The following is a 27,806-nucleotide window of genomic DNA, read 5'->3' on the forward strand; positions in this document are numbered from 1 at the left end:
AAGTGGATTTGAAAATAATGTACCTTATTGGGAATAATTTGACCAAATTTGATCTTTCAAGGGGCAAAAAGTTCAAAATTTCCTATGTAGTAAGGAACTCGATAAGGAACTTTGAGACTGAAATTCTCTGTAAAAATAAGGAACTCCAGGCTCAGAGCAAAGTTAAGGTTCCTTATAAAAAAAACAACCTGTATTACAGTCTCGACTAATTCCAGAAGGCTGATGTAAATTTTTCCAAGTCATAATCTCAAATTATATCAGGACGTCAAGTGAAATAAACGTTGGTGAAATATTCCAAATCATAATCTCAAATTGTACCAGGACGTCAAGTGAAATATTCCAAGTCATAATCTCAAATTGTACCAGAACGTCAAGTGAAATATTCCAAGTTATAATCCCAAATTAAACCAGGACGTGAAGTGAAATATTGCAAGTCATAATCTCAAATTGTACCAGAACGTCAAGTGAAATATTCCAAGTTATAATCCCAAATTAAACCGCGACGTGAAGTGAAATATTCCAAGAAATACTCTCAAATTGTACCAGAACGTCAAGTGAAATATTCCAAGTTATAATCCCAAATTAAACCAGGACGTGAAGTGAAATATTCCAAGTTATAATCTCAAATTGTACCAGGACGTCAAGTGAAATATTCCAAGTCATAATCTCAAATTGTACCAGAACGTCAAGCAAGTGAAATATTCCAAGTTATAATCCCAAATTAAACCAGGACGTGAAGTGAAATATTGCAATTTATAATCTCAAATTATACCAGGACGTCGTGAAATATTGCAAGTCTTAATCTCAATAATAAACCAGGATGCTGTGCCAAATATTTCATTTCTGTATTGTGCTCTCTGCAAATTACTGCCATATTTTCCCATGCATCCAATTTTTGAATTTCTGATTCTTACCTAGAAAATTTAGAATAATAATCTGATAATTTTTACAGGTCAAAATGAGAAAATGTGAAAGTTTTCAAACAAGAAGTATGTTAAAAGCAGTCTTTTAAAGTCCACAATTGACAATAAGTACTTTGTTTGACATTTTTCAAAGTTGTCAAAGAACTGCTAACACAAGATGAAAATAACCTTTTAAGAGTGGAGATATGAGGGTATTCACATATCTAATGAAACACTGCCTGTGATTCATAGGATTCATAAGAAATATACAAACTGACTTACCTACTTAGTTTCTCTGTGTCTTTTTGCTGCATGTAGACTTGTTGAAAAATCATTTTAAAACAGCTTCTACAGAAGCATACTTGAGGAATAAGTACTCCCTTAAACTAAGTTATCTTGTAGTCTCAATAAAACAAATGAACCAAGAAGAAAAAATCCATAATGAGCTGGATTTTCACAGAAAAACCATAGATCCATCTTGTCCTTGTGTCTCTTCCCAGTGACCAGCGTGTTTTTGATCGTTTGAACCTAGACTAGCTTGAACCAAGCTCGGCCTTTAAACTTAGGCGGTTTTCACCACGGATCGACTAACCAGTCTCACTGGTTAGTCCAAGCAAAACCGCAAAATCTTTTTTATGCCAAAGAGTTATCGTCCGTTTCTTCGAAACTCTCCCGCCGATTTTTTCCGTATACCGCCATAACGCCATACCGCCATATTTTCCCGCCTTTATTTACTATCATTGTAACGGACGATAACATCGTCTATTAATTTGACTGTAGCTATTGGACAATCTTGTAACCCACAGAGCCACCAATTTTGATTTACTGACGCTCTTTTAAGCGACTTTGATGTTGGGCAAGAGTTTGGCTGTAGGATGTTGTTTTTCTTAGAATATAAAGAGCTGAAATATAGTGGCTTTGGGCAGTAATAAAGGGAAGAGGTATCAAAAATATATTAGGGTCATCGAATCTAAAATGTTTCGGTATTATTATGTCATACAATTATTTGATTCCATTAAGATTCCTCAAGATCAATGATCCACAGTTTCACTTATCCGTCAACGATTTCCGCATAAGGCCATTCATTGTCTCACGTTTGTAGAGTTTAGCTCCGGAGAGTGAACCATTTCCTTCACGTTTCGTATCAAATTCAGAACGGGCGGTCAAAGCATCTGTAGGCGGCAGAGGGCGTCTGTAGTAAGAAGAGGCGTTCAAACTTTCGTGTAATTGGTCAGTCGCGTGTCTGAAATGATAAATTAATGAAATTTATTTAACAAAAATGTTGTTTAATTTTGTGGTGCAAATAAAACAGTAGAGTCTCCATGACTCGAGAAGTGAGAAGAGTCTGAGTTATAGCTCAGGGGAACCATTTGAGTGATGAATTTTTCTGTACTTTTTTTACCCAGTGTCGGGAGATTCTTCATATTTTAAGTCACTACCCAAACTAGGTCCTTGACCCCTAATGAGGATGGTTCTCTCTTGAGAATCGAAATGTATGCAAATACAATTTAGAAAAATGAACAAGAAGCTTTTTAAAATACACTTTTTCACTAAAGATCTACCAGAATGTAGTTTACGTCCATCCTTCGTGCTGCACTTAATTCTTTTGTAGTACAGTTGACGCTCTCTAATTCGACGTTCTACTATTCGATTGGCTCCTTTATTCGATGAAATTTAAAGTCCCCGTCAAAAAGAAACTCTCGTAAACGACGCTCCATTATTCGATAAGTTCCCTTATTCGATGAAAATCCAATTCCCCTTGAAGATCGAATTAGAGAGCGTCAACTGTAGTTATCGGGTTGGGCCATATCATCAGTTAGCAGACGAGAGCATTGAATTAGAAGCCCCAACCGGGTTTGAAGAAACCTGAAAGGCCTTAACATTTTCTGTTTGAATACTTTGTAATAGTATGAATCTTAGGCTGTAGTTAGGAAAGTCTATTTGCTTTAAGTGTACACTTTGCTTTACTACCATATAGAAACCATGTCAGCGATATTAGACTTTTAACCTTGAGAATGGTTTATACATGGTGGCAAGAATAAGTGCACACTTAAAGCGAATGGACTTTAAGCTTTTTTTCTCATGAAGTTTAATTGACCACTTCAAGGGTTTTAAAAGTTTTGTTTTTAACGCATTGGATTGACACGGATGAGGAGCAAGATTGATCAGAAAAAGGAAAAACAACATTTTTTTGCTTACATAGTTTGCAGAGGGGTATGAACCCCCCTAGGTTTATATCATCCCCCCCTATATACCCATCCCCCCCTTTTGTAATGAAATCTTATCCCCCCTTTTTTTTTACAGAAAATCCGTTTCGAAGGAAACTCGCTTTCCCACCTACCAGCAAAATTATCAACAAGAAAGAGTATGAAGTATTATAGTCACGAGCCAACAATGACAGAATATAACTAGCGTTTTTCATTAATCTTGATCATTTTAAAATCTAATCTAAAATGTGTGTGTTCTGTTGAAAGTTCTTATTAATTTATAGTTTACTTTCGTCATATGATAATAGTTGACTGGAGAAAATTAGGCTGTTTGTTTCTAAGTGAAGTGACTGAAAGCGGGAAATTCGAACGTCATTCCAATATTCCATAAACAAATATGGTAGACTAGAAGTGATTAGTCAAAATTCGATTATCAAATAAAAAACAGAAACAAATATGGCAGACTAGAAGAAGTGATTGGGAAAGTAAAAAGTGGTGTTTTGTTTTGATAGTACATATTTTTTTTACTTTAAAACACAAACTGTGACAATTTGTATTTGATTAGAAAATTGACCAAAATTTCCAAACCCCCCCTTTTTTATTTGATCCCCCCCTACATTCCCATCCCCCCTAGTTTTTTCGGCAGATCTCGGTACCCCCCCCTACAAAGGCCCTCCAGAAAGTTGGCATCCCCCCCTATTAAAAAGGGGGGGGTGCAAACTATGGCTTATATCAGCACAATATAACAACAGGCAGACACTGCCCTGATATGAAATATGTGCCTGATATGAAAACGGGAACACTTATGTAAAAATAAAACCTTTAAACTCGATAGTTTTGAGATAAGAAGTTCTTACCTTGGATGATATCTGTATCTAGCATACTCTTCAAGTCTTTGTGAAGACGTCCTGACCATCTTCCATTGTGCAATACAGAAATCTTCTAATCCACATGTCAACGCTGCTCGGTCGTTCAAGAAGAAACACACTTTGGAAATCTCAGAACTGTGTAACTTGACTTCACTAAACGCACGCTAAAATAGTGGGAATCATAAAAGATGAAAAATCTCTTAAATTTGCTCAAACTAGACTCAATAATGTAATTTCTATTTGGAATAAAGCAAAAATTTAAAGATAAAGAAAATAGGGAAATCTAAGAAAAGTTCATTCCTTAAAAACTGTTTGAGCTAGTTTTCTTGAACCTGATACAATGTTTAATCGGAACAACGATATTCGCGATTTCAAAATTTTAATGACAATAGATGATCTGAGTAAAGAATAATATTATATTATCTTACCCCGTCAAGCCTCTTGCGATATTCCATTGTCTCGACGTCACATGGATATTGGAACAATCTTACGGCACCGGTATTCGTTCCCGTCATCAACATGGTACCTTTACGATCGGCCGTCTTGAAAACTAAACCATCCTCATTGTCCGCCCACACGCCACTTGTTTGAAAAGAGAGGGTGGTCGTTTCGGATTCATAACGCAAATTACGGATGATGTTACGATTGTGTTCAACCACGCGATCTGAAAAATGATAGAGAAGAAAAATATAGATTAAAGATTATATCTCGCAGTTATCTAAAATTTAAGCTCGTATTCGAGGGCTTTTAAGTAAACTGTTTAGAAACCGCTAGAGAAACGAAAGCCTTCCAGGGCTCATACTAGCTTTAATCTATTGAAACGAGACTGTAAGTGAAATTCATTATCAAAACCCCCATGAAACCTCTAAAGAAAATATCAATGTGAAAACGAAACGAAAAATAAAATATTTTAACACTACGTTTTTCAGATTCTTCTCCTATCATCAATCTTCTGACTCATTGAGAAAAATCTTTCGACTTTCCCCACCAAAACTATTGATATCTTGACGAGTTCAAATAAAGCCTTTTTCAAATAAAAACTTACTTTGCATATTCCAGTGTACCATATCGAATTTTTTGTTGACGATTCGAATATGTTTGGAATCAGTTGACCAATCCATGGACACGATCTCATCTTGTGACGCCTGAAAGACAGTGTTGTATAAAAAACTTTAGTATAGCGAAAAATTGAATTTTGAGCTTAGGATACCCCTATTCCTTCCTTTATGTCTGACAAACGATTATAAACAATGATTCTTATTTCGCAATTATTCCATTACAAAACAGCCAACCGAGCTCAAAGATGTGCGGCGCTTTTACCACTGGCTGTTGATTATGTTGTCATATTTGAAAGATAAAAAAATAGGGTTTTAGAAACAATGACAAACTTACCCTGTAACTGATGAAATATTTGTAATCAGCTTGATGTATGCGATAAAAGAAAACCACTCCTGATTCCATTCCGATTGCCACAAAATCGTTCTCAGGTGAAAAACTTATACAACTGACTGCCGATCGGTCGCATTGAAACGAAGCTAGTTGCTCACCACGTGATGCGTCATAAACAAACCAACGCCCGATGGCGTTCCCAACTGCAACCACGCCACCATTAGCGTTGTATGAAGCGGAAGTTAATGGTGATGTGTGTTTGACTTCCCATAAGTCTGCTTTGGTTTCTGTAGACCATGACGTAATCATATTGTCGGTACCGGCAGTAAGGAAAGTGTTGTCTGTTGGGGACACTGCGAAAGCTGGTACCATGTTGTCCGAGATACCTATAAAGACATAAATGTCAATTCAAAATATGAGGAAATTTTGGCATTTTTTAAGGAAGACTGTAGAATGCGAGTTCGAACAATGAAGAAAAATTGAAAAACAAAACATTCGATTTGCCAAGACTTGAAAAGTACAAATTCGAATTATCAAGATTTAACAAAATTTTGTAGCATAAGAAAACTCGTAACAAAAACATACCTTTCACAATACATTCAAAAGCTTCAGTCATCGAACCTGCCAAGATGGAATTACAACTTGTACCAACAACCAATCTCAAGAAATCAAAATCTTTATCGCCACCGCTGAACCCACCGAAAAGCGGCACAATGGAAACCACACCGCCCACGTGCTCTGGTAGCTCAAACTCTGCTTTAGTTGGTACGCTGTCAATAAGACTGACAAGGGTGAGTTTACGGTCGGCTCCGCCGCCTGTGACAACATGGAAATCAGAGAGCACGCGTAAGGTAATGATACTACCAGTGTGGTTTGTGGGTACTGTCGATAGGGTACGCTTCAAATGCGTGTCCCAAACGTGGATGTAACCATTTGAGTCGCCAGTTATGAGACGTCCATCGTGGTTGAAACCGCAGCACGTTACGTATTCCGGCGTCGAGTAATCCTCGAAAAACCCGACACGGTAGACGGCGTCTGGTTGAGAGACGTCCCAAAAGAAGACGTGCTCTTTACCGCAGGTGACGACGGATGTGCTATCGAACGGATCGAATTGGATGTCGAGTTCAGCATAATGGTCTTCGTAAGGTTCACTGTGTGAGAGTTTAATCCCTTCTTCCCAGTCCCAAACGGTTAGATACCATTCTCCGTTATCATTAGCAACCGTTGCTAAGCGTTCACCGTTGTCGCTCTAAAGATTACAAATACGATGATGTAATGAGAATAGAATATAATTAAGTTGACAGCATATTAGCGTATCCAAATAAAATTTTACCATAATTAAGAATCAGCACATCTACAAAGCCACTACCTTATCGGCCAAAACTTGGTCGGCCCTAAGCGACTAAATTTTGGCTTGGTGACTAAAATTAGCGCCGACTAAAAATTTGGGCCAAATTAAAAGTTTATAATTAAGCTTTCCATAACCCACTTTTCATATCGGTATTACTTTAACAAAGAATTTACAAATATATAATCATTGAATTATTAGTCGGCTCTTAGTGACTAAATTTTGACGAGGTGACTAAAATTAGGGCTGACTAATAATTAATGCCGAATAAAATTAAGGCCGACTAAGTTTTGGCCGATAAGGCGATTTCTTTTCTACAACGGTTTTTTAGGTGAGCTTTTTTTGAAGTGCAAAATAGTGTTAAATAGATATCACTTAGTTTAAACTTACACTGCAGAAATCAAGGCATTCCACAGACAAGTTCATCGAGTCAAATTCTAACACATTGAGAGTGACCAAAATCTTGGAATCCCAAATACGGACATGTGCCATATCCCCGCTATCACCTCCCGATACTTGACCAGTGGCGATTTGCCATAAGTTGGAAGGGTGTTGAGCAATTGATCGGATTTCATCTGTGTGCTCTGCGTAGAATCGTTGTGTCTGTTGTTGATCGTTGAAAATGACAACAACCTAGAGTTGGAAGTAAAAATGTTTTACATATCGTGAAATCCCCAGACATAAAAAAATATGAGAATATCAATCCTCATCGAGTTTCAGTCCGTTATTTCTACTCCCACTGGTTGAAAAGATTCTACCGGGTCTGTGAGAAGATGTGAAGCAAGATGGGTCAGAAAGAGTAAAGGGAAAACTTTTTTGTTTATTCAGCACAATAAAAAATGAGGAGACACTATCCTGATATGTGTCTGATATGAAACGGGAACACTTGTGTAAAAATAAAACCTTTAAAAATCATTTTACATTCAATATATGATTTCTAATGTTAATTTCACCACGTAAATGATAGAATTTTCTAGTCGCTCAAAATTAGGAGAGGCAGAAATTTAAATACGACGATAAGGTTGAATTCTGTAATCGACCATGAAAAGAAGAGTACAAAAGTTTATTAAACTGGTGTATCTAACAATTTACCACAATCAGCAACTAATTTTGCTTGAAATCTAATATTTCATCGATTTCAATGGAGCAATGTAAAATATAAGGACAATGAATTCTTCAAGATTTAAGGTATTTCTGATAATATGACCAACTATATTCCTGACTTTGATAGTATCATTTATAAATAGAGGGGAAATTTTACCTTAGCAACGAAATACAACAGTTCTTCACTTGGTAACAGCATGATATTATTACGACAATTTCGACCATTGTAGCCGTAAACCCAATCCAATTGTAGATCGTTGTAAAGCTCGGCACCCCGTCTATAAATTTGATCGTAGTAATCTTGTGACGGAAGTTCGAAAACGTGTGACGTTCCTGCTGCTTCCACGGTGACTTGGTACGGATTATGGTCTAAAAATAATAAATTTAATTTTCTCTTTAAAAAACTATACTCAAACCTTCTTAGCTGAAATGTCTCCAAAATAATACATCCCAAAGACCTAATACAAATTTGTTTTGTAAGAGTGGATGTGTCTTTCCAACCTAGAACTTCTTAAAGGTTTTATTTTTACATAAGTGTTTCCGTTTCATATCAGACACATATTTCATATCAGGACAGTGTCTGCCTATTGATTATTATGCTGATTTAAGCAAAAAAAAATTTTCTTTTACTCTTTCTGACCAATCTTGCTCCACATCTGTATCAATTCAATGTGAAAAAGCTTGTGAATTAAAATTGATGAGTAAGCAAACGATATCACCCTTATTTAGAAACAAAACCTTTAAATATCTTGATTTCTTTAGAATGAGTTAAATAAATTCATCAACGCAAATTGTTGTCTAACCAAACATAACTCTTAAAACCTGACCTGTGCATAATTCCTAATAACCGAAAATAAAACTCAGTTTTTTAGATCTGAAGTTATCTTTAAAGATACCAATATAAATTAAGACCTTGTTTGCGCTTGACGGTTCCGTTTCGCTCCGAAACAAAATGAAGCCATTCTATTGGTTAGGAGTGACGTAACAGTTGAATGTAACCAATAGAACTTCTTCCCCCTGTTTTATACTCATCAGAAGGATTATAGTTTAAAAAAAACGGTGAAAATGTTTTACTTACAATCAGCATATCTGTTGATAGGATCTCGTGTATGCGCATAACGTATGTGACCATAACCATTGCCATTGAAAGATGACGTCATCGCGTTGAAATGGTCGCCTAGGAACAGTTCATCGACACGATTGATCTGAAAAAAATGAAAAAAAAATTTTGTGGAAATTATGAAAAATCATCATAAAACATACAGAAAAGTTGCGACGTCTGAAAAATGAAAATGAAAAATTTTCTCGAGTTCCCTTTTAATGACAAGATTGAATCGTAAGTCTGAAGTTATAAAGTTCAGTCCACATCTCTTAACTCTAACTAGTACCCAAAGCTACACCATCTTTGATTTTTCTGCAGATTAACGTTGAAAAATGGTTAGTGTTAAAATAGTCCTAAAAAGAACTTTTGGTGGTTTGCACCAACGGATTAGAATAGGTGGATTAAGAACTCATAGAAAACACTCCTCGTTAGGTTATCAAACTTTTTTACGAGTTTGCTAGCAATTAAAACTTGATAAGTTGTAAAAAAGTTGTAAAAAATCATTACTTTCAACATTTTCATTGGTCATTACGTATCACGTGGTACATTTTAAATAAGAAAATGCACTTTTTTAGCCCTTCCTATCCAATGCAGAAATTAGCCAAATAATTTGAAATTTATATTCCTAATTCTAAATACAGTCTTCTTTCACCAGTATGCAACCCATTCGTGACCCATCGATAGTTTCTTAGTTATAGACCATACGTTAATTTTCACTTATCTGAAGATTGCCATTGACAAAAGATTAAAAATTTACATTAAAACTGGTCTAGCGTTTGTTGATGCTAAAACTTAAGTGCAGGATTTAAAATATTTGCAAAATCATCAAAATTGATCGAATCATAGGACAAATTCGTTTTCGAAACTGTATAAATTGGAAAATTGTTCTTATAAAAACAATGAAAAAACTAAACGAGGAGTGCGCAGAGTCATTTACAGATTTTTCTTGTAACAATGAGAAGACAATGGATCTCTCTTGGGAGCAACGAGAGAAGTTAATCCACCTATTCTAATCCGTTGTTTGCACCAATTATCAGGAGTGTTAATATTGATTTGTAATAATGTCTTAAATTACTAGAAATTTTCTTCAACAACCTCTCACTTCAATAAATTGAAGGTTAAAAATCTTGGGAAAATTCTTATAAGACTCTACATTGAGGCATATCATAAATAAGGGGACTGGAATCTTCGTTCCCTACGTATTATCGGCTTTTTGATGCTTACTGAGAGCGCCAGATAATTCTCTGACGTCCATCAGTAACGTAAATAAAGCTTGGGATACACGGGGACGAGGTTGGGGGACTGGTTACTAAGGCTCCAAACCAAACTTACCAGTCTCCCAGACATGGTGAAAATCTTTGTGATTTGATTAGTTCTCAGATGTAATTGGAATGAAAGATCTGACATCAATTGTGCAATATTACGATGTCTCGATTCATCCACAATAAACGAGCATAAAGATTTCGGGTTATGGTCTACTGTGATTTTGATATTACAACGACGTCGTTGAGACATCCGTGACACGCCCGTTGGACCACCGGATCCACTCGTTTGGCTATTTGAGCGGTTAGAGCGCACATCATTTATTGTGAGGTTAGAGAGTCGAGAGCTGATTTTATTGGTACGCCCGCTACCGCTTTGGGCGTATGATTGCTTTGATTCGCCTTGGCTTTGAGCTGAACCGTTCTGACTTTTATTAAGGGAACTGGCCCCTCCATTTTTGAGACGGGACCCTCCATTCATTGAGCTTGGACCGTTCTGGAAACTGGCTCCTCCACTCTTGGAACTTGGACCCCCGTTCTGAGATTTTGATGACTCGTTCAATCCACTGACAGAGCTGCGACCACCATTACTCTTAAGGCTATCTTCTGAAAGAACACCTTTACTAGCACTACCTAAAGTAATACAGAAAAGCAAAAGTAAGAGTTGAATTGTGGGAAGAAAGGTGGTATTCTTTACAAATTTGATACTTTGGGAGGTAAGGAGTACTACAGAAAAATCTATAACAATTGAAAACAAGAATTGAGGTGAATGAAAGTTCATAAGTTAATGGGTAAGGAAACTACTGTAAGTACTGTAAGTAAGGGATAGGTACCCAAAAGCTACCTTTGGGTAGAGAGCCGTACAAAAAGCTGAACTCTCGAGTCACCAGTATCATGGGGGTTCAACAAAAACTGGAATAAGCTGGAAAGTCAAAGCACAACAATTGCTGATTTTAGGATGTAAAAAAAGCAGAGGAGCGTCTCCCTTCTATCTCCTCTGACACCGCGCTAATGGAGCTTCAACTTAATTACTCAGTCTTATACAGAGGAAAAAGAACAAACCTTTGTTACTTCCAGAAGCACTTTGAGCAGGGCTGTTAGTTTTACTGAATTGATCATATTCGTTCATATCAAAGATGTGTGCTGGTCCAAAAAAATATTTCCCGCCATGCTCGAATTCATAGATGTTCTTTAAAATGTTCCCTGGAAAAACGAAAGAATATATTTATATACCTAATTGAAACTTACCTGAATGGAGGAGCAAACATTTACATTTGTAGAGGCGACTTGGCCCCTTTGAAATCAAAATGAGTGCTGGGGTATGTGCGGACGATAAGGGTCGGTTTTTTTTCGCCTTCAAAAGTCTCTCTAACGATTACAAAAATCTGAAATTTTCAACGTTTACTTTTATAATTGCGGTAGTTAGGTAGCTTAGTCAACTCGAAAAACCTTTATAAGCATGGTTTTAACGTGGCGGTTAGGTTACGAGAAACGTAGCACCCGAAAACAAAGAATAAACTATATCGTGAAAATATGGTGCATGTCTTGACTAGGCAAGTCACATTTTTTTGCTTTCCTGTGAAAGTGTTAAGATTCGGGTTTAGCTCTATACGGACTCCCCAAAGAAATGCATAACTTAATGAAATAAATCATGGGGTTACTGTATTCATGATATGCACCATATTGCAATGTCTTCCACGGAACCCAACAGCTGATTGGTTGTAAGTGACATATTGACTGATTTTACGTCACTTAAAACCAATCAGCTGTTGGGACCGTGATGTAACGTCAGAAGACATTGCAAGGGCGCGTATCATGAATTAGGGCTAACGATCTTCTGTTGCTCTTAAGGTTTTTAGTCTCACCATTGGGAAGGCAATACGGGAGGGCGATCAGTCCTGTTTACCTATGGTTTATTTCAAACGTCAAATTTAGGCTGAGAATCCACTGTTCTTATTTCTCATGATTTCAAGGCTTAAAATATTCTTAAATCTAAAAATGTTCTTATATTGTTTTTTTTTTCATTTGAGTTTTTGCAAAAATAGAGCCTCTTTTAGGACGTCATATCTTCCTTCGTTTTGAGCGTAAAATTCCTACCCGAGAGTAAAGCCTAAAAGCCTGGTGAAGCTGTCTATTGTATGGACTAAGCCTCTTTCTTATCTTGTCCCTTTTCTGTGGTTCCATTACCATATAGAATGTCCTGTTCCTTGAGGAATATATCAAATGTGTAAAAATCTTCTTTGATTTGTCACCAATTTATCATTTTCTTATGAAACAATCTTCCATTTATCATTGCCGTTTATTTTAGACATAAAGTATGGAACTGGTTTACACTTTTTTTATTCGGACTGACCGTACCGAATAAATAAACTTAAAAATCAAATCTTGAAATTAAAATGAAGGCTTTTTATCTTCGTTGTTTAGAGATTTGGAGATAGGTGAGGCTGTCATCCTTTCTGTATCGTATTGCAGTTTCTTATAGTGTAATTAATCTTATGGAAACTCGATATTTCAAAAATCTTTCGAAAAGTCAGTGTGTTATTTAAACAAAAAACGCGTTATTTAATGAGAGATTATCTAAAATCTCTTCTATAAATGATCGGCGTAGAAACACTCCCTTTGATTCATCATTTGAAAGTCATGGCGTTTGCAATACACATCTTTGTATTTCTGACGTTAACATTGGGTTTAACGAACGGTGAATTGTGCGAAGAGAAGATATGCAGGTAACTTAATTTAATACAGGAAACTTCAACGGTGAAAGATATTCCCGCCAATTTTAATTTTCTCTCAATTCAGTCTAGATTTTTCTTAATGAAAGACTTTCCCTCCATTTCCAGGTAAAAAAATTTCAAAATATAATTCTCCGAAAATTTTCTGTTTATGTTCTGTTTATTTTTCTTCTTTTTTTTTCTCAAAGATATGAGTTTATGGTCCGTGAAGGGAGAAGTATGATGTACGCTGTTAAATACGCAACCGGATGGCAGGACGTATACGATGTAGTCTTAAATGGTTCACGATTGCATTTAAAATCAAACGATTACCATAAAACCGTACCCGATGTTTCACATGAAGAACTTTCACAACATTCCAATCCTTTAGATGGTGTTCCACGAACTCTCATTATGATTAATGGTCGTTACAAAGGTCCCACCATCGAAGTCATGGAAGGGGCACAAGTTGTTGTGAAAGTCGTAAATAACTTACAAAAGCAATCCTTATCAATCCACTGGCATGGCATGCATCAAAGGTCAACCATGTATAGTGACGGCGTCCCGTATATAACTCAATGTCCGATCAGCTCCGGACAAAGCTTCACATACCGGTTCTACGCGAACCCGGCCGGAACTCATTGGTATCATTCTCACACGTCAAATCAAAAAGCGGACGGTGTATACGGCGGAGTCATCATCCACCGGAAACCACCCGTCGTACCATACTCTATTTTCGTAATATCTGATTGGTACCACGTAACCTCAACGGAACTAGAAACGTTGAATCCGTACGCGACGTTCGACAAGGGATCCGGAGTCTTCCACTCACATAATCTAGACAAAGATAACAGTTTTGATGGCGTGAAGCTAAGCTCGTTAACCTACGTCTCCGGCCTGATCAACGGGCGTGGGCGGTATGATAATAACCAAGCACCCTTGAGTTATTTCCACGTGACCAAAGGACAAACAATACAATTTCATATCGTAGGAGCTTTGAGTGAATACGCATATCGCATCAGTATTGATCAACATTCATTGACCGTTATTGAGTCAGATGGTTTCCCTGTGCAACCAGTTCGACTCCAGTCTCTTATTATTTTTGGTGGTGAAACATACGTAATTGAGGTGGAAGCAGACCAACCTATACAATCATATTGGATCAAAGCGGAAACACTAAAAGACGGTGAAGGTGAGAAACAAGTTTTGTTTTCTGAGTTTCCTGTTATAAGAACCGTAGTGTATTCTTGATACTCATGACGTAATCTTTTATACGGAAACACCCGAAAAAACACCGGGCGTTTACCACCAGTTTTATTGTTTGAATTCAAAACTGGTGACAAACTTCCGGTGTTTTTCTGTTGTTTCCGTATAAGAGATTACGTCACGAATATCAAGAATTTAAGACAGAGCCTTCGGCTACAGTGCACAACGTCGTTGGTTCAATCCCTTGTCGGGTCATACCAAAGACTCCAAAATTGAAGTTTAATTCTAATTCGAATCTTTTTGTAATTCGAACAAATAAGATTCCCTGTTCGAGTCCTAATTAGCGAGAGTAAATTGTATCCATAAAAATCATATTGAAATTATTTTTTCTATCAAGGACCATTTGTTCGAAAAGAGGATAAAATGATACCAAAAGCTCAAGTGTTAGCAGTGTTCCATTACGAAGGTGCTGATAACCGAACAGACCCAACAAGCCTTCCTCGAAACTGCACTTCAGCAGAACCCTGTCACGTACTGAACTGCCCCTGGAGAGCCTACCCGGCAAAAGAATACCCGTACACTGAATGTATTAATGTGGATCAACTTAGATCAGATGGCGACAGCCTCAGCAATGCTGAACAAAGCACCGACGAAGAGATCCTATCCCCAACCGCAGATATTCATGAATTATTCCTGAATTTCGCTTTCGCTACCGGTTCAAGTATCAACATGCATCGATTTATTTTCCCAAAATCATCACCGGTTTATGATTCCCGAACTGAACTTACACCATGTGTTGAAGAATGCTTTGATGACGGTTGCAGATGTACAAATGTTCTCGAACTTCCCAAAAACAAAATCATCCAATTGATTTTAATGTCCTACACGACTACAAACGATCCTGGCAAAAATTACACCAGTATGGGACATCACCCGGTGCATTTACACGGTCACAGTTTCCATGTTTTGAAACAAGGTTTTGGTGTAATGGACAACCAGACGAATCTTATAGCCGACTTAAATCAAGATATAATTTGTGATAATAAACCATGTAGCCGACAACACTGGAAAGATGATATGACCCAACGATTGAATTTTGATCAACCACCGGTAAAGGATACGGTAATTGTCCCTTCATCCGGATACGTTGTGGTCCGGTTCCGCAGTGACAACCCTGGGTTTTGGTTGATGCATTGTCACACCATGTTTCATATAACAGAAGGCATGATGTTGGTATTTAATGAATCATTTCCCGACATGCAACAGCCACCCAAATCACTACCACAATGCAATTCGTTTGAAATGGAAGATGGAAGTTTTGATGCTTGGGTTGGTGGAAATGACAAGACACGAAAAGAACCTTTGAAGTCTACGTCGTGCGGTAATACGGAAATACTGTTATACGTTGTTATTACGTTAAGCGTGATTTCTGTAATCTCCATGGCAACCAGTTTTTATTTGTTTTGTAACCGAGATAAACACAACAAAGTGAATGGCAGTATGGAAATGTCAGAAAAATAATCTTAAATATTGTCAAAGAAATACAAAACTTTAGAGATTTGATTTCTTAATCATGATATTAAAGAGGATAGTATCATTTTACTGTTTGTTAAATACAGTATTGCATGTTATATTTGAAGATTTTCTAAAGTTACGTACTCTGCTCTTTGTTATAAGAACCAGTAAACTCTTCTCGAGGCTCGGCTGTTCTTATTTTTTTTGGAACTTTGAGCTTGTCCCAAATTAATCTAGTTCTAATTTTAGGCTTCATACCTGATTCTTATTAATGTTAAATTGCATGAAATTAAGCAATCGCAAGCAGGCATCTCATTTTTTGAGAATTTTGAGCCTCATTGTTCTTATGAAATTGTTTTTCTTAAAAAGAGAGTGTAAATCAGTATGATAATATGAGATTTTATGAAATAGTATATTCTTTATTTCTTCAAAACACTATAAAATTTAATCGAAAAACTCAACGTCAAAAAGCTATCACTTACTTACGAAATCTCTTGTACACAAAACCCCCGGGGTTTGAAATTTGGACTAAAATTTGAAAATCTCGGCTGAAATTTAGGGGAAATAGTCTCTAACCCTTTCCGTGCCGATGTCGTATATATCCGACATGCAAATTTTCACTCTACTTGCCAATGTCGGATATATCCGACATCAATTTTTTTTACCTAATTGCCGAGGCCTTTAAAAAAGAGGCAGCTCTATTGCCGAGAAATCAGCTTTTAGGAAAATGGTTTTCTTATTTGCCAATGTCGTATATATCCGACATAAAAAAATCCATAGTAGTAGTGAAAGTATATATTAAGTGCTCAAAAGATTTATTTCAGGTTTATTTTAGTCTATCATAAAATATATATAAAACAAATGTCAAATACAAATGTCAAACATTGGCAAATAGGAAAAAAATATCCTTGTCGTATATATACGACATGCGGCAACACGAGTTAAAATTTGCATGTCGTATATATACGACATCGGCAAATCAGGTTACTAAAAAAAATTACCCCTCGGCAAATGGATTGGGGTACAAAAACAAGGTAACGGCACGCAAAGGGCTAAGGATGGCAAAAACGTCAAAAATTGACAATATTTTCGAAATTCAGTCCCCCCCCCCAGGACCAAGAAGTATTAATTAACTAAAACCACCTAAAAAGAGTGGAAGTTTTGAACGAGAATAGCAATTTCATAAGCATATTAAAATCAACAATCCATTTTATTATATTCATTTTCCCATCTAATTAAACACTTAATTCCAATGAAAATCCTCTTGAGGAGTGAGATACAGATTCTTTTTAAGTAAGAGCGTCCAGTATTTTTGAAGCATACGTATGTTAACTTTTCTACTTTTAACCCTAAAAATGTTCTTCATTTGATATGTTCTTATTTTCATTGTTCATTTTCCTAAGAAAAGGTGTGGTGTTTCAGAGTCCGCAAAGCCTTAATATTTTGGCCATGTAAGCCTTATGATCTTATTTAGTTTGTTGTTACTAAAAAGACTTATTGGGGGGGGGGGGGGCTGACGGAGGTAGCACAATTCAATTTCTTTTGGCAGATATTATGAGAGCTTCTAAATTCTCCAATGCACGAAGATTCTAGTTAAATTGATGGTTTTTAATTTAAAATTCGAATTCGAATGTAAATTCAATCATCACCAATCGAACTGGATCGAACGGTGAAAAACTCTCGATAAAATTCGATTAGTTCGACCAACAATTCGAATCTGAAAGATTCAACTTGCATTTGACAATCGAGTTTTAGGTAATCGATTTAGTTCAATCGATCTGATTGTTCGATTCTGTCCGATCGACATCGTCTAGTATTAAGGAGATATTCAGATAGTTTTGAGATCTTTTGCCTATAAATTCATCCATCGACCAGAAGCCTTCAACTCTTTTCTTTAAAGTTGAATCATGATAACTAGAAATCTCGAAAAATGGGTTTTCAAACGGTTTTTACGTTGAAATTCTGTAGTTTTCTCGGTAAGAGTCATAAAACTTACAACTTGATATCTCGACTTTGTTTAAGAGTTGAGCAAAAAAAATTGAAAGTTTTGTTTTCCTTTTAGAAGGAATCTACAAGTCATGTATCTCAAACTATTTGATTATCTCTTGAAATTAAAAACGTACCGTGAGCTGTATGGATATACCGTTCACTTTCGCTCAAGAAAATACCACGTCGAAAAAACGTCTCACATACGTCGTCCCTGACGTCAGCCAGTGTACCATGACGTGTCGCCGAAATAATGAGTGTAAGCTCTTGTGTTGAACTGTGGCTACGGAAGAATTGGACCTTCTTATCGGCGAATGGTTCTTTACGAGCGTACGGGTTAGCATGAGAGGCGTAACGCCCGTTGTACGTAGCTGCATCCGGGTAGCCACGTTCGTAAGATATATTTGAAAGACGGCTCAAATTACGGCGTGGCGCTTTCGCGTAAAAGGGATCGGCGAATCGGTCGTATGTACGGTCGTATGTACGGTCGTTTATATTTCTGCGTGTGAGAATACCCTAGAAAGAAAGAAAAAAGATTTCGACTGTTTAAAAACCAAGCTCACAGTCAACTCTAATTAGAGTTATTCAAAAAATCCAAAAAGGTTTAAAAAGAAATATAAAAGTCCAATAGATAAACTTAGTAGGCCTGATTGGTGTAATTATCGTGCAAATTTGGACCAGACATGCCCAATATCCTATGGATTGATATTAGAAGGGCGGCCCAGAAACATTTTAAGGGTCGCCCTTATTTTTGGATCCATTTATTGAAAACCTAGGCTAAGCCCAAGGGCTCAATTGTTATGGAAATTTTAAACTCATTTTAGGCCAAAACCAATTATAGAATACGAAAGCTCTCGAAAAACTATATAGAAGACTTTTAAGCGAGTATGGTCGATTTCTGTACTGTACTGTACGAATTCCAAAACATAAGAATGCTTCCTGAATTCAAGACATCGTCACAATCTAAAGTCAAAACCTTTCGTACGGCTCAACTTTGTCAATTAATTCGTGAAACTTTTGATCAATAGCGTAGTGGCTTGACCTATACTTGTGAAGTAGATTATGCTATAGTCCAAGAATTTGTCACTGTCTAAGTAATAACCCTCTTGTCTTGTCACGCCCCAAAAATCAGCCAAAACCCATTTCACTACTGATTTTGATCTACTGTATTTTATATAACTTTGTCGATAAAAAAAAAACAGTATAATATGAACTCTTTCTATACACGTTTATTTTATTAGAACATCCAAAAAAAACCTTCGGATGTTCTTAACTTTCTCAGTTTCAAGCCTGAAAATGTTCTTAACATGATCTTATTTTGACCATTTTGTGACCATTTGCCTAAGAAATATGGTGGCTATCAAAGCCTTATGTTCTTATATAGAAGTTCTTATAAAAAAAAGTGTACACTGACATTCATAGACATTTCTTAACCTTTACCACGCCGAAGCCGTAAATTTACGTTCTAATATATAGCCGAAGCCGTAAATATACGTTTTTCATGGGGTGTTAAGAAAAGCCGCCCTACCGCCTTAAAGACGCCTTTAAATCCCGGGAAATGTCTTATATGACGGAGAGAAAATGTAAACAAACTATTTTCAATAGTTTGAAACCACCTACTTTCGATTTTAACTGTCAAAACAAACTGGAAAATCAGGCAAAATATTCTTTTGGAAATTATGAGCTCATTGACTGCTGTAACTAACTTTTTATGTTTATTTAGTGGAAAATGGTTTGTTTTATTGGTTGGAAATGTTATGTATTGCTTGTTTGTAGTTTAGTCAGTGTTTGAGGTAAGTTTCTGCCTCCTTATTCTTTAGTATGACGGTACATTAAGGGTGAGGACTGGAGGCTTGTCGGCCGTCATCGACCGTCACCGAAACCCAAGTTAAGGCTTCTGATAAGGCTGCAAAGAGTTTCAAAGTGTATATACTATGTTATTTTTATTGCTTTCATTCTGGTTGATGATAGGAAAGTCATTTTTAGCTGTTTTTAGTGATATTCCCCATAAAAATTACCTCAAGGGGCCTCTGCCTTACGTGCCTCTGATTTACGTGGAAATTTTCTCGAAAACCAAGGTTTTCTAAAAATGAATTCTACTTTTTCTAGTAAAGGTATGATTGTGATTTTTTGGCTAGCAGTTGTAGTTATAATGGTGGAAACAATGAGCCAGAAAATTATGGTATCGCAAATGTTCTCCCCACTTTTTTTTTAACCGAAACGTAAAATTTTGAAAAATATGACAAATTGCGTTTTGAATTTTTTTCAACTCTAAGGCAGAAGACTACTGTGTCACCATTGATAGAGGAAAATCCTTTATTTTAACATTTTTGGAAAGCAGGATAGTTGGGCTTTCCAGATTGGGCTTATTTTTTTTAATCGGTTTAGTAGATCAAAAGTTATGACGGAAAGCGTAAAACTGTCATTTTTCCCAAAACGACAAGGCGTGCACGGGGTGAAGTTCCCAGAGAGAAGGCGTGGTAAAGGTTAAGTTGCTTATATCTTCAAGCAACGGTCACCTGCGATGACGAACCAGATTACGGTGAAAAGTTCTACATTGGGTTAGCCGAACCTAAGTTCAAGAAACGATACGCCAACCACAAGTCATCCTTCGCCAACGAAAAGTACGAAAAAGAAACTGAACTTTCCAAGGAGATTTGGAGGTTGAAACGAAAGAATCGTGCCCCAGAGATTACTTGGAAGACAGTCCGTAAATGTCCACCGTTCAATCGTGCTTCGCTGAAATGTTCACTCTGCCTTAGCGAAAAATTAGAAATTGCCACATTCGACCAACCCGAGAAACTGTTAAATTCAAGGAATGAACTGATCTCGAAATGTCGGCATGTGAATAAGTTCACCCTCAAACTCCACGACACCAAAGACTGAAATGACGTCAATTACTTTGACGAAGACTTTACAGTGTACAGTATATTATTTTTGTAAACTTGAAACGAATTTTTGTATAGAATTTTTGACTGAAGATAGTGACGAAAAGTTGCGTGAAACTTTGAGTATCAAACAATTCTTATCTCAACTTCAATTTATTGTGTAGACATTTCTTACAAACTTTCCAATTTGATCATACAAACCTTAAAGTTAAGCTTAAGAACTATAAAAAAGTTCAGGAGGTATATGTTTAAATTTGGTATTTAAAATTTTCAGAATGTAAAAACAAATCATCGTCCACGCCTTGAATTTGAAAGTTGGGGGGGGGAGAATAAATATAGAGTCTAAGGTAGACGATCCTATCGTCTACACGAGATCACTAAAAAAGGGAATAGTTTAGGAGAGGCGGGATAAATTTGGGTGGAGTAAGCAGTGGCAGAGATGTTTACAGTGTTTGTTCCAAAACTCTACCGCCACTTTTTTTCCCGTAAACCACCCTGACGCCTTAACTCTTTCCCGGGTTTACTGACCTTTAAACGGACGATAGCATCGTCTAAGTCTAAGGAGGCGCAAAGAAAAAAACTTTTATTTTGCAAAAAAGTGTAATGGGCCCAGTCTTGATCAAGATCATCAAAACTTACTTTGTTCAACACGCCACTGGGTGGCGGTGAATTCATTTCCTCATCAGCACGCCTGTCACTCGAGAGCGCCTCTTCATAACTTCGCGCCGGCTTCCCAGCGCCGCCCTGCCCTTCAATTTCCATACTCCTAGGTGTAAAATTCTCCTCGTCTAAGAGACTATCGCGGTCTGCGGACCCTCGATTTGTACCAACTAAGTCGTTGCTGTTATTAGAGAGTGGCGGTAGAACAACTTTTTCTTCATCATCCACAACTTCTTCTTTAGGTGGGGCACTGGGTTCTAATGTGCTCTCCTTTTTACGTGATTTAGTTAATTTACGTCCGTTTTTTGTGACTGTCGTTGCACCTTTCTTTGACTTAAGAACCATAATGTTTTTTTGTTTATGTCAACTTAAATAACTTTTTTTTAATTTTTTGTATTTGCGAAAAAATTTCCAACTGATACAAATTAAAAAGAGTTCCGTCTCTCCTTCAAAATAATGAAATTTAGAAGCTTGATTTTCATAGAATTTCCATACTAACACCACTAGAAAGTTATGTGTATACCCTCCATACGGTCAAAACTTAAACTATAACAACATTGATCCAGATGAAAATATTTAAAGAGATATTCCCTCTCGATTTATTATTTTTGCGTATTGTTAGGTAACCAAGTCAAACTTATCAACCCAAAGTCAATCAATCAGGTGTAACACATTTGATTTAATTCAGGGGGTAAGAATCACTACTCAAAGACAATTATTCAGAGTCATTTAGTTATTGCGACCCCCTGAAAAAGACAAATTTTGATTTGTTTTTTTGACAAAAAATATTAAATTATGAATGATGATTTTTACATTTCTTTCATTACAAGGGGTTTTACTTAAATTTTAATGGCGTTTTTCTTTGATACAATTTTTGAAGTCGCTCTGACAACCACTTTAAAAAAATAATTCGAATAAGCGATAAGTTGACAAGGGCGACGTTTTTGAATATCACAAAATATAAGATGAATTGAATTTATTTTCTATCCAACTTTATTCAATATTCATGTATCAAATTGAATTTTCCGAAAACACTTTCACTTTGTCTTTATTCAGAGTCGTGTTGAATCGAAATCCGATTTCCGGAAGTAAATCCGGAATATTTTCCGGGTCTATTTAAAAGTATATTTCCGGCTTGGAAAACTGCCAAGAAGAGAAGGCTTAAATAAAACTAAAGAATTTTAGAACATTCGCAGACTTCTAATGTGACTTAGCTCTTATATAATAAAATGATTTGGATGCTTTTTTTGACGGAGTTGCTTGTTGACTGATTAAAACACCACCTTCAAATAAACTTCTCATTTTTTCATCTCCTTACATTTTTGTCAAAAAGTTTGCTTACACAAACTCGTGAAAATGAAGACTTTAAAATCACGAGTCCGTCAGGTTATATGGATGCCAAGAAATGAACTTCTTGCTCTAGAACGCTTATGACTATGAACACAAAATTGCATCTTAACTGTCAAGTAATCTCTGACAGTAATCTTTCAAAATCCCGAAAATTTCAAAAACACATACAAATATTATTTGCTTATCAAGACTTTTCTAAACAAGAAACTTAAATAAAATGTTTTATTAAAGTTCCTTGCTCTAAAGAAGGAGTTTACAAAGCCATATCGAACCATTACGAAATCAAGTCGTAGTTATATCAAGGAACTTGGATATATACACCCCTTACTCACAGACCCGGTAGGATTTTTTCAACTAGTGGGGATAAAATTAACGAACTGAAACACGATGGGGATTGATATTCCCACATTTTTTATGATTGGGGATTCTTTTGTTTTCAAGTCAAAAAAACTCAGTGGGGATAGGAAAATAGCATAGCATTTTGCAGTGACGATTAATTTATTGATTATCTTCAGTCGAGACAAAAATTAGAGGATAATTCTTCCACCGGAGACGAAATTTCGGCCAATTCTTCCAGTGGGAAGGGGCCCCAGTGGGTCTGTGAGAACGGGTGTATATATCAAAAAAGGAGCTACGAATTTCGGAATAATCAAACAACACAAGGTATCTATAGATTTAAAACCTCAAACTACTTCATAATCCCTTTAAAAAATCTTTTTTTCGACCACACAATAAGGTTTGAAATTCAAAATTTTTTCCCTACAGGAGAACTAATGAATGAATAGTTTGCCATAATTTGCCATACATCATTAAACTTCATGCATACAACAATTCTATTGGGCACTTCCAGGTCATGTGAAGACGCCGTTAAACATTTTCTCAGTAGTTTTTCTTCTTCCAGTTTTATATTCTTGAAAAATAAATAAATTTTATGGATATAATTTCGCGAATCAATCGAAAATCATTTGAATACACCTTTCCGATCATAGTGGCGCGGTCAGACGCGTGCCGCTTTATTATTTGATTTACCACCCTAAGCTCGATCCAATCCTTTTTTTACACTTTTTTCTACTGTCTTTAGGCGCGAAAAAAAGACTGGGACGGCTTTAAGGTGATAAAACTGACAAAAAAAATGCTCGTGCGGTCGAAAAGGTGTATAAAGCACCAATTTTCGCTAGAAAAAGCTAACTTGCAGAGTATTTTATACAGAATATCTTATTTGAAAATAGTATTTTATCAAAATCTTAATGAAAATTGTTCATTGTTGTAATATCGCGAGCCACCGAGCTCACGCCATTTTACAATATTTATTTTCGCGAAAAAAAAACCTGACTACAATTTGACCGGTTGCACCGAATAAAAGATCATCAGAACTCAAACAAACTGAAAGAGTCTGTTAAATTGCGTGGGTTGCGTGGGTGCGTGAGTGCGTGGGTGCGTTATATTTTTGCGTGGGTCATTTTTTTGCGTGGGTGCGTGGGTCAAAGTATTTTTTGCGTGGGTCATTATTTTTTGCGTGGGTCAAAATTTTTGCGTGGGATTCAACCTTCTACCTCTCGTATCGAGTTATATGCACCTTGTCTTGTCATACATATATCTTAATAATTTCAATATATTTTCATAAATTTATATTTATACCAATTACTAATTAAGTTTTGTTTAAGACTAAGAGTTATAAGTAATTGTAACTGTCAATACCGATCACTAAGTTTCATTCAAGAGTTATAGGCTTGTTTCTTATAAAAAAAAAGCTTACTAAAAATTAAAATGTTGATTATCTGGACAAAAAATAATGACCCGAGCAAAAAATATTTTGACCCACGCACCCACGCACTCACACAACCCACGCACGCACGCAACCCACGCAATTTAGCAGACTCAAACTCAAACAACGACTTCTCGTTGTTCAAACAACATGAAGACGCTATTCCGATTTCGAAGAAGAGTGAAAATCTCCTTCGCATGCACGATTATAAGACCACGTTTACACGCTACGGTTCCCGTTTCGCTCCGAAACGAAATGAAGCCATTCTATCGGTTAAATTTAAGATTTACGTCAATTCTAGCCAACAGAATGGCTTCATTTCGTTTCGGAGAGAAACAGAGCCTAAAACACTACACTACATAATAAACAAAACCGGTACGTGCGAACATGGTCTAAAACGTTTAGAAAGTGACGTTTGTCGAAATTATGACGTCAAATATATATGAGAATTGTAATAAAAAGGCACGAATATAATATGATTTCTTTAAAATCATTTCGATTTTATTTTCCAAGCAAGAAGCGGGCGTTGGAAAATTAATTTAGTTTTCTAAGGGTGTTTTCAAAGATAAAGTGTCTTTGAAAAGGAAAAATCATAACGTGATTTCAGATCACTAATGAACTAATATGATCGGAGGAAGCGATTATCAGTTATGGTCTCTGCACACGAGTCTCTCTGAGACCGTAGAAGCACAACACGGATAGGTCCATTGTGTGGATTTAAGTCGTGTTAAATGCGAGAAAATTGACAGACGACACCTTGCCTGTAGCATACAAACATGGCTTTTTTCTGGACGCCGTTCCTTCTGTAGATAGCCAGCATGGTTTCAGGAAACATCGGTCATGTGAATCACAACTTGTAACAACCATCCAAGACCTTGCTAAGTCCCTGAACGAAGCTAAGCAAATCGACTCAATTCTACTTGACTTTTCAAAGGCTTTTGATAAAGTTGACCACAAAAAACTTTGTCTAAAACTTCATCATTATGGCGTAAGGGGTAAAACTCTTGAATGGATCACCAACTACCTCTCCGATCGTACTCAAACTGTTGTCGTTAACGGCAATTCATCTGAAAAAGCTAATGTTATCTCTGGAGTTCCTCAAGGCACAGTCCTCGGCCCTCTTTTGTTTTTAGTTTACATAAACGATCTTCCTGAATTGGTTAAATGTAAAATAAGATTGTTTGCTGATGATGCACTCATTTACAGAGTCATTGACTCAATTAATGATGCCATAAGCCTTCAGGAAGACTTAAACCAACTCATGAATTGGGAACATGAATGGTCAATGGAGTTCAACCCGGACAAATGTAAAGTTTTACGAATCACCAACAAGCGTAATACTATCATTCAACCATATTCAATGCACAACCAAATACTCGAAGTTGTTGACTCAGCGAAATATCTAGGTGTGTATATCCACAAAAAGCTCTCCTGGAATGTCCATAACGACTATACTGTTAAGAAAGCCAACCAAACTCGATGTTTCATACAAAGGAATCTCAGATCATGTCACCCAAATACAAAGCTTCAATGCTACAAAACCTATGTCCGACCCATCCTGGAATATGGATCAGTCGTATGGGACCCTCACTCAGCCTCCAACATCTATAAGCTGGAAATGGTTCAGAGGAAAGCTGCACGCTTCATCTCGAATGACTGGCGGCAAATGAGTAGTCCCTCATCGATGCTTCGTAATCTTGAACTTAAAACCCTTCAAACCAGGAGAACAGCAAATAAAGTTAAATTCATGCATAAAATTCTTCATGGCAAAGTTGAATCTTTATCCGCTCTTGCACCTCGTGCACGTAACACTCATCTTAAACTTATTCCAATCAATGCAAGGATTCAAACATATGAATTCAGTTACTTCCCGTCAACCATCCGCCTGTGGAATGAATTACCCGTGAATCTCATATCTGAGTTAAATTATGATTCTTTTTGTAAAGGTGTCAATGAGCACTATACTTAACTTGTATGTATCATTTTAATTGTTTACATTTTGCCTTCACTTGCTCATAACTCCTCCTGATTTCAAGCTTTTTATTTTAGCTATATTCCTGCTGTGCCTTAGTATCTAGTCTCAATCTAGTCATCATCCTCTAATCTCAAACTCTCACTAATTCTATTCTTTTCTATTCAGCTCAGCAGCTATGTCGTGCATTCAAGGCAAAAGTTATTTATTTACTATTAATGTTTCTGCTTTCTTTTTAGCCTATATTAAACATAACACTGAATCATAATATTTAATTTTAAGTAATCATATTTATATATTATATAAAAATTTAAATGTATATTTTATATATTATTAACTTCATCAAATCACAAGCCTTTCAGGTCTACATTATCACATTTTAGCCTCCCGTTTACTACATACTATTCTAAGTCCTTGTGGTGGTGTCTTTCAGCTTCAGTCATATCTCGCTACTCCGCTATCTTACTACTTCTTCTTACAGCCACTTTTAGCTTTAGTTATTTTCATTTTATTAGGTATTTTTTATAACTTTTATTTTCAATATCATGATAATGTACGTTAGCGTATTATGTGATCACTTAATAGAATAGAACTAGAACTAGAACTAGCGTTTACAAATATTCTTATCAGGAGTTTTTTTGGGGGAGGGGTGGGGGTAGATTCACTCGAAGCCATTGACCCGACGTCTAGTATAGCCCTAAAGATAATCCAAAAAGAAAAAAAGTTCACCTTATCTCTTATGTACTTCTTTATTTTTTCATCATCCGACATTTTGATGTAAGTTCCGGTACGTTCCAAATTGCTGTACTTTTTCTTTAAATGATACAAGGGCGGTTTTTGGGCAGTTGGATGGTAAGCATCTTTCGGTTTGTCACGCCGCCCTGGGACGGGCGTCTTTTTACGTGAACGTAGTGTCTTCATGGTTTGAATACAGAGTTTCTGCTGTGAAAATAGAAACAAGAAAGATTTCTGGAAAAAACTATAATACATTATAATCGAATATTGTCCCAAGATAAAGATTCTACAGAAATGCAAAAAACTGATATTTGGCTCTGTCACCTATTTGGCATCCTTTGGAAGAACAAAATTGATTCCTAGCAACAAACTATAGTAACATATTCTCAAATGAGGCTCAAAACAATATTCAGCAATTCAAAGTTAGCTACACCAAGGTCTCTAAGATAAAATGAGGTGCGATGACAACCTAATCTCGGGCTAATCTCAGATGCCACTTGCACCACTTTTTTTTAATTTTATTGGTGGACGTGAGAGCTATCGAATAATAAAAAAACACTAAGGAACTGGGTTCGAGTTTAGGGACGAACTGCTCGTCAGGCCCTAAAAAAATATACGAATGAGTCGACAAATTTTCATTTTTAAATTTTCCAGGCTGAAAATAAAAAATCATTTCAGATATTACTCCAATGGTAAGAATGTCCTTTGAAAATAGTCCGAATTTCGAAAGCGACTAATCCCTGTTGGCTGTTAAGGTCAGTGACCTTGACCTTAACCTTAACCCTTCCTGTGTTGAAAAATACGATAGTAATTACCTGAGCTAGAATAAAGCCGC

General features: G+C 36.4%; 2 protein-coding genes across 3 annotated transcripts; one reads left to right on the forward strand and one right to left on the reverse strand.

Moving 5' to 3' along the window:
* Positions 1-989: 989 nt before the first annotated feature.
* On the reverse strand, positions 990-27,178 carry LOC136804482 (echinoderm microtubule-associated protein-like 4). Of its 2 annotated transcripts, none has more exons than XM_067061153.1 (13): positions 26,966-27,178; positions 17,739-18,117; positions 11,246-11,386; positions 10,254-10,816; positions 8,898-9,024; positions 7,977-8,188; positions 7,106-7,348; positions 5,953-6,616; positions 5,371-5,753; positions 5,024-5,123; positions 4,407-4,642; positions 3,967-4,142; positions 990-2,145 (listed from the first exon to the last, which is right to left on the reverse strand). In XM_067061153.1, the coding sequence occupies exons 1-13, from the start codon at positions 27,155-27,157 to the stop codon at positions 1,950-1,952; spliced, it is 3,612 nt and encodes a 1,203-aa protein (XP_066917254.1). In that variant the 5' UTR covers positions 27,158-27,178; the 3' UTR covers positions 990-1,949. The 2 variants fall into 2 exon arrangements, with proteins under 2 accessions (XP_066917254.1, XP_066917253.1); XM_067061152.1 differs by lacking the exon at positions 26,966-27,178 and adding an exon at positions 21,129-21,718.
* On the forward strand, positions 12,746-15,754 carry LOC136804466 (uncharacterized). The gene is made up of 3 exons (XM_067061151.1): positions 12,746-12,909; positions 13,104-14,086; positions 14,498-15,754. Exons 1-3 carry the CDS (start codon positions 12,779-12,781, stop codon positions 15,619-15,621), a joined length of 2,238 nt encoding a protein of 745 aa, XP_066917252.1. The 5' UTR covers positions 12,746-12,778; the 3' UTR covers positions 15,622-15,754.
* Positions 27,179-27,806: the final 628 nt, after the last annotated feature.

Source organism: Clytia hemisphaerica, unplaced genomic scaffold (genome assembly GCF_902728285.1).
Source record: "Clytia hemisphaerica strain Z4C2 unplaced genomic scaffold, Clytia hemisphaerica genome assembly, whole genome shotgun sequence".
In the NCBI taxonomy this organism is placed as follows: domain Eukaryota; kingdom Metazoa; phylum Cnidaria; class Hydrozoa; order Leptothecata; family Clytiidae; genus Clytia; species Clytia hemisphaerica.

What these genes read in the sequence shown, in the direction of transcription:
- LOC136804466 (XM_067061151.1), top strand. Translation starts at nt 12,779, where the DNA reads ATGATCGGCGTAGAAACACTCCCTTTGATTCATCATTTGAAAGTCATG. An exon ending in TGCGAAGAGAAGATATGCAG is followed by an intron (nt 12,910 to 13,103) that starts GTAACTTAATTT and finishes TTTTTCTCAAAG; the next exon opens with ATATGAGTTTATGGTCCGTG. An exon ending in AACACTAAAAGACGGTGAAG is followed by an intron (nt 14,087 to 14,497) that starts GTGAGAAACAAG and finishes TTTTCTATCAAG; the next exon opens with GACCATTTGTTCGAAAAGAG.
- LOC136804482 (XM_067061152.1), bottom strand. Translation starts at nt 21,494, where the DNA reads ATGGTTCTTAAGTCAAAGAAAGGTGCAACGACAGTCACAAAAAACGGA. An exon ending in TTTTGAATGTATTGTGAAAG is followed by an intron (nt 5,754 to 5,952) that starts GTATGTTTTTGT and finishes ATGTCTTTATAG; the next exon opens with GTATCTCGGACAACATGGTA. An exon ending in ATCGCAAGAGGCTTGACGGG is followed by an intron (nt 4,143 to 4,406) that starts GTAAGATAATAT and finishes CCACTATTTTAG; the next exon opens with CGTGCGTTTAGTGAAGTCAA.